This window comes from Coturnix japonica, chromosome 9 (assembly GCF_054131305.1).
Source record: "Coturnix japonica strain WE chromosome 9, WE-NBRP24, whole genome shotgun sequence".
Classification (NCBI taxonomy): Eukaryota; Metazoa; Chordata; class Aves; order Galliformes; family Phasianidae; genus Coturnix; species Coturnix japonica.
In genome coordinates this window covers 1,027,397-1,038,632 of record NC_140671.1, presented here as the reverse complement: position 1 = coordinate 1,038,632, position 11,236 = coordinate 1,027,397, and the positions used below count along the sequence as shown (strand labels likewise).

Here is an 11,236-nt window from a genome sequence, read left to right as displayed (position 1 = left end):
AAATAAGGACTAAAATGCTTTCAAGAGCTACAAAATACTTCAAGCAAATATGTAAGTCAGTTGCATAAACAACTGCTACTGCAATATTTCTAACAAGATAATCAGGAAACCAGATGTCACAGTACAGGATTTTATTCCTTTTAGAGATAAACAACCCTTAACTTCTACTGAATACAACTGAGCAGTGACAATTTCTTAGCTCTAAAACTAGATTAGAGAGTATTACGATCTACTGCTGTGCTGTTTGCAGCTAAACAGAACAAAGAATTTGTCCCTCCCCACCCTCTCCAGGCAGAACAACACGGTGAAGATTTTACATATTAATAAAGCACTTAATGCTACAAAGCATACATTCACTTCATGCACACCAGCATGAACAGTATTTCTCTTCCTCTGAACTGAATGCAAGTTTAGTATTTCTTTAAAACATACTTAAAAGAAAAAAGCCATGAGTTGTGTGTTGGGCAAGGACAGCCTTACCCTGGAAGCAGCTGTTACACTGGGTGGCCTCACGATCCCTCTGATCTTATGTTCTAGGACTGCTAGACACTGGTTTCAGGCATCATACAGTATTGGTTCAATCCAAGTGAAAAGAAATTTGAGGAATCTGTGAAAAGAAATGGAACTGTAGCTGATTTCCTTTCAATTCCATGTGCGAAAAAACCTAATTTTTAGAGAAAAATGTAGACTGTGAAAATTGCTGAAGATGGATTCTGCAGGAAGCTACATGTATTCTCAGCAAATCACAGTATTTTGCTGGTACTTTCCACAATTTCTCAAACTTAGATGATAAAGCAAAGCCACACCATCAGAAATTTGTTTTAAAGTTGCAACTTAATGTAAAAACAGTAAGAAACTTGGTTTTAAGCAAATGATTTGTGAGATTGATGGCTTATACGACCTGTTCAAACAACTTTTGCTTCTCTTGCTATTTTCGGCTTCCAGAGACTGGCAGAAAACATTTCCTGGAGCTTAACAGCTTGCTTTCATTTCAATGCATTCAAACGGAAAGTTGTTACACGTGCAGTTTGAATTCATAGGTGCTTGTTTTCCACTGGCTGACATCCTCGTTGATCATGGTGCGCTCCGTGAAAGTAACGTTTCCTTCTGAATCAATGAGGAGGACAGTGTTTGTCCTGATATAATATGAAGGTAGAAGAAATATAAAACACTCAGTAAAGAGTTAACATTTATGGCAACATACATTTGAACTGAGATACGTTTGGGTCCAGCAGGAAATTTTACCTTGTTCCATAACCTGGGCAACGAACACACACAGCTGCATACTTGTTCAGTATGGGACGTATGTATTCCTTCCCTTGGTCTTCAATTGCAGGGTCAGGTAATTGACTGAAAAAATTGTAGAAGAAATTATTATTTTTTTTAATTCTCCATCACACAATCTCTTGCACTAAGCTGTTCTCTATGCAGCTGGCCTCTCAGTATTGTTTTCTTACGGCTCTTGATTATTCATCACTGCAAGGAGCTCCTGCACCAAGTCCTCTTTGGCAAGGTCCTGACTTCTGTTGATGACTTCTGTGAAAAGCTGTTTCCCATACTGTAGTTTCTTCCATGGTGTATCCAGCAAACAATTACTCAGTCCATATATTCCTACACATGCCCATGCACCAAAGGGGGAAAAAAAAAGTCATGTAACTATAAAACAACTTAACCTTTTCACAGACTTTCATGAAATACCAAAGATTTCCTGCCCAGAGCACAATGCTAACAGAAACATGAGGGTATTGCAGAGCCTAAATACAACATCACTCTTAATCACTACACATTGTTGGCTTTATTTCTATAAAGCAATTCCAATCCTCTGAGCTTCGTACTTTATGAAATTCAGCCTCATATCGTACAGAGGTAACACGATAAAAAAGTGACCAGATTTTTGCTTGTGTTAAAGTCTGTTTTGTGCTTGTAGTTGTATAAAAATCTAATAGCTGATCCCAACAATTTATGCTATAACTGGTACAATCACTATTTGCCTATTGGCAGCAATGCTTTGACTGTTTAAAGCAAGCAAAATAAACCATGTCTCAGTCCATTTCTGTTGGTTTTTGATGATGAACACTGGAGTCTCCTATATAGTTGGCAAGCAAAGGGCTAGATTTTAAATATTTAAAGTCACTTTACCTGATTTAGAGATAAAAGTTTATTAGTTTTTAAAGCCAACTCTGTCCCTAGGAGGGCACAGTCAAATTACCTCCTTAAATCTGCAAGGTAAGAAAAGTTACCTCTGACTTTGAAAATCCCATTCCTCAAGACAGACCTTTGTCCCCTGATCATAATGAAGTAATGTTCCAGTAATTGCAGCAGAGATTGGAACACTGACAAGGACAGAAGCTGTTACAAACCACTGACTCTTTACTGAGATGTATTAGCAAATGAATTTAAGCATTTATTTTTAAGAATGCGAGGAGAGTTAACAAAGACAATGCTTAACCAGCCAAAATACTGGAGCAATATGGTTATATTCTGATTCCTTTAAAGTAACAGAGTAATATTCCAACCTTTTAGATGTAAACTTACCAGGATTTAAGAAAACAGGTTCTGGTCCTCCCTTGTTTCCATAGTAGCAAATTATGTCTCCTTTGATGGTACTAAAAAATACAAACAAGAATTTCTCCTTGAAAAACCATCAGCTTCTATAGTTGATTACATGCTAATTTCACACAATCCTCCAACACAGCAAGATGTTTCTGATGTTACTGCTCTGATACTGCAGCCCAGAGATTAACTGATTAATTTAATTACTCTCCTCCTCTGAAACAGTATTTCACACCACTGTCAAATGTTACCATAAACATTTTTAAACACAATGGTTGTGCAATTCAGTAAAACCCAGAAGTGCTGCACAGAAAGCAGGCAGATATGCTGTAAATATGAGCAGACTCCACCTCCTGAAACAAGAAATATTCTTTGAACTTAAAACATCACAAAACTTGCAGTTAATAAAAATCAAACTAAATAGTAACATATGAGTTGTTTTAGTAACATCAATCAAAACTACTTTAACATCATTATACTAAACAGACTTTACAATTATTAAACATAGCTAAATTAAAATGAAGAAAATCAAAACTATTTTCTGCTTACTACATTAAACGTGTTGAGTATCTTGTCTTCTTAAAAACATAGTAAAACCAATTCTTCCATTACCTTTGAAGTTACTGATAGCCTCCCAACCTATGAAAAGCAGCCAAGCAGCACAGCGGGGAGTACAAGAAATCAAGTCCTCTGACCACAGTAAAAAGTAACGCATAGAAAAGGAAAAATTTCTGTGAAGTTTCTGGTAGGATAACAAACTTCGTAAAGCAGAGCAGCAACCATGAGCTGCCTGACAAGCTTAGAGATTATCGTTCTGAAAGCACCAACTACATGCTTGTTTCAAAGCAGAAAAACACAGAAATACTCTTATCTCTACAGGCAGCATATCTGCCTTTATAAATTCAGTTTAGACTTCTGTTATCTGTGAGTTTTATTTCACTTTCCCACCATAACACCGTAAATTTAAAAATGAAAAATGGTCAGGCAGAATTTGAAATAAAAGCCTTTCTTACGGAAACGACAAAGCCACACAGAACAGTAGAAAGGAAACAGCAACCAACTATACTTGCATCAAAGAGGGGAGGTAGGATGGAACTCTGACATTAATATCAGCTTAGCAGCTCTCAGCTGTTCTAATCCTGCCACAGCATGTCACCCAGCAGGAAAAATGAAAGGTCGGATGGGGGGATACTTGCTTGCCTAGCCCACAAAGACACAGCATTCAACTTCTGTTCTAATGCTGCAGTACTGATCTCTGTCACTGTGGCTCAGCAGCCACAACCTGAGCTTAGAGTAGCTGTATGTAAACTGCATGGAAAAGCAATAAACCATCAACTCCAAGTTTTTGGATGGGATTTCCTTTGTCATTTTCCAGTATATGATTTTTGGTTGTTCCTGTTTATTTTTTCAAGGCAGGATACCTGAAGGATATAGAAAATATAAATGCAAACCAATACAAGCAATAGTGAGTAATAGTTACAATACAAGGTAGCCATCCAGAATTTGAAAGATGAAAAAACAAAAGTAATTACAACTGGGCTAACACTGGGCTCTTATCTGCCAACAAGCAAAAGAAACTGAAGTGAGAGCTCTTCTTGTGATAGGCTTCTACATTATTACATTCATGTGCTAACAAATATATGTACTTCACTACTATCTTTCCACTGTGACGCTGAAGTTTGTAGACTTACTTCAAGTCAGCTGCTAATAAATTAAATCCATTATAAAGATGTCCTTCTACTGAAACTTTCTTCAAGTAAGAGTAACAGTCCAGATCTGAAGTCAAGAAGTTCGTTACAAGAGCACCTAAGAAAGAAGTACAAGAGCAACTTGACCAGCTTACTAACCCACAAGGCCTGGTAAAACAAGCAATAGCACAGAAGATATATTGCACCAATAGAACGTAACAGTAAGCAAAAAATAAACTTTCCTTCATAAACAGAAAAATAAAAAATATAGATAATGCTCCTTTGTACCTCTTCCTTTTGCATTTTTATCAGTCGTTGGCTGCATGTAGTTTGTCAGGGCTGCCATCCTGCCTTTCTTACTGATTCCCAGCCATGTCCCACCTTCTTTTCCCTCCTCCATATCCAGACCTAACAAAATAAGTGAGAATTAGGCTCTTCAGTTCCCGGGGTAATTCTTTGTTTTTAAATTACTACATCATAAGGGAAGCAGCACCCAGAATGTCTGGCACAGCAGTGGAATGTCAGGCAGAGCTTGAGAAGAAAGGGAGCTGCAGTGCAGTGGGAGTCATTTATCCTCACAGCTCTCCCTGCCAATGACAACAACATGCAATGTGTGACAATAACATCTGTGACTCCGCAAACACTGCTGGCTATCTTGGATCTAAGCATTGCTTTGTCTACCCAAGCTTCATTGCTGTTTCTGAAAAACAGGGAAAAAGGAAAACCAGACAACTGCATAACTACATTTCACTGACCTGATGGTAGACAAAATCTAATAAACTAATGGGTCAATAACTAAAACCACTATGTGGCCTATAAATTACTGATAAGAAACGAGAAGGATGCCACTTCCTTGAGGTTAGTTTTAATGATTTCCAGCCACTAGTGCAGACAGTGAGTCTGTAGAGTAACTAATTCCATCTATTTAAGAAAGCACTTCAGCATATCTGCCAAAGCTCAAGTAATTGTTTGTGATGGACAACCATGTTACTGTATTTCCCTTGCACTGCTCAGCCTGAAGCCAGTTAAAAAGAGAACTGGGAGGAAAACCACCACATGATATTAAACCGCAAATAAGACAGTAACAGCACAACTCACCTTCTACACAGGACAAGAAGGAATACAAGAACATGACGTACCGCTCAGGATTTCATTGCTGCTGTCCCAAAAATCTGCTGATTTGGATGGTCTGCTGTAAAACTCATCTCTATTAGCTGCTAGAATGAGCCTGTAGAACACAAGAGTAGCAAGGTACATAGATAGAAATAGGAATTTTATAACAGTAAGTATTAAACTACGTTTTATCTCAGCATCTCACTTTTATCAGCAAAGAAGCTGAATGACAGCTAACCACAGCCTTCTGTCACACTGCCCAAGACACTTAACAAGTCCATCTCAGCGCATAAATAAGGCACACATCCATGTCAAAGAACAAAAACACACTTGCAAAGCAAGAGATCAAGTTAAGACTGAAAAGCAATGTTAGAATTCTCCAGCACCTTAAGCTTAAAAAAACAACAACCAAAAAAAACCCCCCAAGGAACTCTAAAGGTAACTCGCAGGTTACAGGAAGCTTATCAGAAGCTTTTTATCTTCAGTTAGGGACACACAACCACAGTATTTTTTTAATTTAACTTGAACAATTAAAGCACTGTTTACATGGTAGAAAGATACAATACTTCATCTGAAAGTACCCAGCACAGAGATCAACCTGATAGCCTCCAAAGCCCACCCTGATGGAAATCCATTTGATTAACGAAGAGAAGACAGCACACTCAACAATACAGAGATACAAAGGGAAGAACATGCTTTTCTGCAACAGTCAAGAAGTATCTGGGTGTAGGGAGAGCACCCCACAGTCACCTGTACTCAAAGTGTTTTGCCACCCTTCGTACAACACGTAAACAAGACCGTTCTTAAATGACACATAAGCAGGAAATAACTCCCAGAATGTTTTCTGTCACCACTTTGTCTGGCTTCCTCTGTTCCTTATTGGGAAACGGGACCATAAGAGGCATCACAGTGTTGGAGACGTAGCTCAGCATGGTGTCTGTGAAGTGGTTCATATACCAGTGGCATAGGAAAAAGACCAGTTCTTCTTAGTGAAGTGAATACTATTTGTTTGTGGTTCCTAAATACTATTAAGTGGGAAATATTTGACCATGCTGGAAAAAGTCCAACTCTCATTTCATATATAGATTTTGGTGTTTAGCACAAGGCTGGTAGACAGGATTGGTGCACTCAAAGCATCCTCATTTAGTCATCTGTGGAACATAATCACACTGAAAAGCATTGCTACTGAAGTGACCCTTGGCATCTAATAAATCGCAAAAGGCCTGTTCAGCTATTTTATAGCTGAAATTAACTGCATTAGGGCTTACTCATTAAGATTTATTTAAATGTTGAGACAGATAAAAACATGAGAAATTATTCCATTAAAGCAATTCCATACAATGAAATTCAGCTCCATAAAAAGACTCCAATTATAGCTTTGAAGTCTAAAATGTATTTATTCCTAAGATGCACACAGTATAGTTTGGAATAACATAATGGCAGTATAGTAACTTTGACAATAATAATGACTACAGTAGGGCATTTGTTACACCGCACTGAGCTTTACTTCATGGGCCCACAGAGAAAACACCAAAGGCAGAATAGTAAACTGCAAACATACAGGAAGACAGGCATTCATTAATGCACGTAGATCAGCTTTGTGCTAAATGAGGCATCCACAAGAAGTGGCCATATGTACTGCTGGGGTATTGAAGTCTCTAGGATGGGAAATACTCCCAAGCATTATGGAGAACATTCTTTAGTTTGGCCAAAGAAATCCAGTTTATCTTTTCTACTTTTAATGGTTAGACACCAAGAGAAACAAAGTAATTGGTAGTGTAAGGTAATTGTAGATGCCTTTATTGAGGTGGACAAACATACCCGTAAGCCTGCAGTCAGAGAAACCCCCTCTGGGTTGGGAGAAGTGCTCCGTGAGCTCAGAGTGAACACACAGAGCTCAAGGACAACGTTACACACAGGAGCTGCCAGGAGGAGTACGCTCAGCAGCAGAGCAGCACAGAGACATCTCACAGCTAAACACTGTTCAGGGAAATGGGAACACTGGGCAACATCTCCAGCTGGTATTTATGTTCTCCAGGAAGTTGAGACAAAGGTGAAAAACTATAGTAAAAAGTAAGGGGAAAAAAAAAGGTAATTCTACAGAACAGCACAGTGCTTGCTGCCAGCACGCACGGCTGGTCAGAGTCATTAATTAGAGGTACAGAGCAAGGCTTTGCTTAAAAAAAAGTAATGAGAAAATTAAGATCAGTTAAGCAATTGATGGTCCATCAAACATGATTCCCCTTAGCTTTTAGGACACAAGGGAAGGCAGGGTTTTGGATCTCTAGATTGCAATTTATGAAGGATGCATCCTGCCCCACATGACACATCAACATCAAGAGGCCCATAACTAGAGGTGAGCCCTCCAACCAAGGTGCAAAACAACATAAGTGACCCTTTGAGAACCCTTCAGGTACTCCCATGGAGAAAACATAAGAGAGACATTATACAAGTACAGCTGAACAAGTAACAACTCCTGAGTTTGCCATTCAAACACAGGCTACAAGAAATCGTACCCCAAACACAGAACAGGCCTCACTGAGCTGTCTTTACCTGTATGCGTTTTTTGAAACCGGCCGAGGATCAAATTTGAACAGAATGATGCACATTGACGAATGATTGCGTCGCGTTTTTCCTCCCAAAGCTCAGCGCAAGGTCATCCTGTCACAGCCTACGGAGAAAACACAGATCATCTATTATGCCACCGGTCACAGGAGGAGAACCTCGCCTCCAGGCAGGCTTACAGACTGCAGTGCTCACATCCACGCTTACTGAAAAACGGGTTTAAATATGTTTTGGTTATCAACATAAAAAAGCCAAGCAAATATAACACGGAAGCTGAAGAGTCATTCTTAGACTTTAGTGGCTGCCCTCCTTACTGCACATTCTCGCCTCACTGACTTCACCTTGGTTCTCTTTTCTTATATCATTCCAATTACCTCAACACTTCTTTATACGCAGTTTGACAAGAAATCACTGCTACTGCTGGTTACAGCAGACAACGCAGAAAGACACGATTAAAGAGATTTTTAATTGAACACCTTCACACATGTGTCATTCTTTTAAGTCTACACTCACATAAAAGATGGTGTTGCAATCGCTGCAAAAACTTTCTGCCCTCCAAATAACGGGCTTCCATAACAACCAGTTTTATTATTCCTCGTCAACGGGCCAACAGTTTTCAAGCATGAAATGATGGCAACAATCTCCTCTATTTCTTTGTTTCCAGCCTGCTATCCAACTTACGCCTAACACTCACAAACCAGCCTGACAAAAACCAACAAACACACCATAATTAAGCATTCTGCTCCAAAGGGCATTGCTGGATTGGAACTGACATTGAAATAACTGCCATTCTTACACTGTGCTGCTGTCCTCAGTCACACAGCAGTGTGCTGTTTTACCAGCTCTAATGTTCTGCTAAAAGCTCAAGTGGAGACCACTAAGAGAAAGCAGTGGTTAGAGGAGGAACAGGAGACCAAATCGTGATAGATTGTGGATGTTCTTTTCATAGGGCTGCACCATCATCTGGCTGATGAGAAGCAATCCATTCTCAATTTGGCATAAAACCACCTCACCCTTAAGATCTCCCAGCAGCAGCCTTTGAAAAATGAAGTCATTTGTTATGTATTTTGTTTTCCCAAACGAAGTGTCATAAACAATGTCAGTTAGCACAGCAATCTAAACGCCTCTCAACTGAACCAGGTCTGAAAGACAGCCTGAAGATCATTAGTCACTCCATTGCGACAGGTTATGTAGCACAACAATAACTCACAGTCAGAGTCTAAACTGGTTTTCTGCTTCTTTCCAATTTGTTTACAGGAAACTGAGCACCATATTCCTCAGAAGCTCACAAAAGAACAACACTGGATGGATATTCTTTCAGTATGGCAACGAGTTCTCCATACCAAACTATGAGACGATGAAAAGAAGAGATGGTTGATTGCTTTTTTAAAGAAGTGACTTTTTCCCCCCCCCACTTGCAACCAGCAAAGTACAGCAGCTGGATCACAGCACAGGTAGCAGGGCTGAAATGAGGTACAGAGGAGAGGGAAGAGATGGATGCTGCCATGGCAGCTCTCAGGCTGCTGTGTGCAAACACTGCTCATGAGGAACACAGGGCTGGTAACCTCACTGTGTGAGTGAGCACCTGCACTGCAGAAGGCAGCAGTGCAAACAAGAATGCTGAGATTAAAGAACATAACACGTAAGGAACAACTGCTGACTGATGGCCTCAGACATCACCTAGTCTTTACTTCTGTGTCTCATTTTCTCGCCCTGCAGGCCCAGGGCCCGCTCTGGATTTCCTCCTCCCATCACACAAACACACCAGCTTTAGTTTCCTCACTTCTAGGGAGGAACCAGACACAGAAACAATCCTCCATTCCTTGCTCTCAGGAGACACAAGTAAGCAGACAGCACAAATGCTCTGCAGAGCCCACCATACCATACCATACCATACCATACCATACCATACCATACCATACCATACCATACCATACCATACCCACTCATGATCTATTTCAGCACACACACAGTTTTCAGCCACAGAAACACACTAGATAACTTTTAGCTGCCTGGCTTACAGCAGGAAGCTTACAGCGATAAGGAAAACGGCACACTCAGTACAGCGACAGCTGAAACGCGTATAACTACAGCCCAGCGGCCTCAAAGGGGGCCCCAAAGGGACACCGTGCCGGGACAGCCGCGGGTAACGAGCCCCGGGGCGGTGGGATCGGGAACACACCCCCCGAGGCCGCGTATGGCCGCACTCACCGGCGGGCGCGGAGGACACAGCGCACACAGCGCACACAGCTCACACAACACACCGCCCGGCAGCGCCACTTCCGGCAGCACGGCGAGCTGCAGGCCGTGCCCGCCCTCATTACCTGAGGAAGCCCCGCCCCCCGCGCGCTATTGGACAACGGCTCCCCCGCCTCTCCTCCTCGAGCCGCCATTGGCTGTATCCCGCGCCCCTCAGGGTGGGCGCTGAGGGCGGTTGGCGCGCAGGTGAGCCCGGCTTTCACTGCACAGTGTGTACGATTCCACCGCGGGAATGGAAGTTGTGAATGAGGAGTGTTATGTGGGAATGCCTCCAAAGGAAGGGCGGAAAGGCCGCGATTGCTCTTCTCTACGAGTAATAAACACCGTATACACAAGAGATTAAACGTTAATGGAAAGAAAAGACCTTCTAGGGGTGTACGAGTGTGCAATGTGGTCTCTGAGGCGAAACCTCTCATCTGGAAAGCAGAACTGTGGCGGTCGGCAGCCGGCCCTGCCTTCAGTGCCACAGCGCGACCCGCATCGTCCCCACAGCCCTGAGAAGGGACGGCAGCGCTGCCCGGCAACAAGGCTTGTTCCGTGCCCCCGTCCCAGCAGCGATTCCCGTTCAGACACTGTCCGGGGCCTCCGAGCTGCTCACAGAAACCAAGAGAAGCGGCCGTGATGTCTGATATAACTCTGATGTCTGATATAACTCTGATGTCTGATATAACTCTGATGTCTGTTATAACTCTGATGTCTGTTATAACTCTGTCCTGCCTCGTACCCCCTGCAGTACGTTACGTGGGACGCACCGGGCGCAGCTCCAGCATCCTGTCAGCACTGAGCAGCGGCTCCGTGTCGCCATCCCCATCTGTAGGCGGTGACGAGACCTTCAGGGCCGGCTGGACGGGCAGCTCACGTGACGGAGCCACCTGACGCGGCATTAAATCATCCCGGCCCAATGGAAGCGGACGAGCTCTCGGCCCGGCCCGTCACAGCCCGTCACAGCCCGTCCCTCGGCCCGCACCGGACGAGCTGTGTGAGCTCCGAGCGCTCAGCGGCCCTGAGGAACCTCCCGCCGTCAGCCGCCGAGGGGGCGGGCCGTGCCGTGCCGCTCT

General features: G+C 42.4%; 1 protein-coding gene across 6 annotated transcripts; it reads right to left on the bottom strand.

Moving 5' to 3' along the window:
- Positions 1–116: 116 nt before the first annotated feature.
- TANGO2 (transport and golgi organization 2 homolog) lies at positions 117–11,195 on the bottom strand. Of its 6 annotated transcripts, XR_014949056.1 has the most exons (10): positions 10,131–10,211; positions 7,908–8,025; positions 5,381–5,469; positions 4,530–4,649; positions 4,245–4,359; positions 2,536–2,606; positions 1,458–1,611; positions 1,246–1,350; positions 902–1,136; positions 117–607 (listed from the first exon to the last, which is right to left on the bottom strand). XR_014949056.1 is itself a non-coding variant. In XM_085555555.1 (9 exons), exons 3-9 carry the CDS (start codon positions 5,371–5,373, stop codon positions 1,016–1,018), a joined length of 720 nt encoding a protein of 239 aa, XP_085411681.1. In that variant the 5' UTR covers positions 5,374–5,469; positions 7,908–8,025; positions 10,931–11,195; the 3' UTR covers positions 117–1,015. The 6 variants fall into 6 exon arrangements, 5 of the variants coding, with proteins under 5 accessions (XP_085411681.1, XP_015733107.2, XP_085411679.1 ...); XM_085555555.1 differs by lacking the exon at positions 10,131–10,211 and adding an exon at positions 10,931–11,195 and having other exon boundaries at positions 117–1,136; positions 5,340–5,469; XM_015877621.3 differs by lacking the exon at positions 10,131–10,211 and adding an exon at positions 10,931–11,195 and having other exon boundaries at positions 117–1,136.
- Between the last annotated feature and the right edge of the window lie 41 nt (positions 11,196–11,236).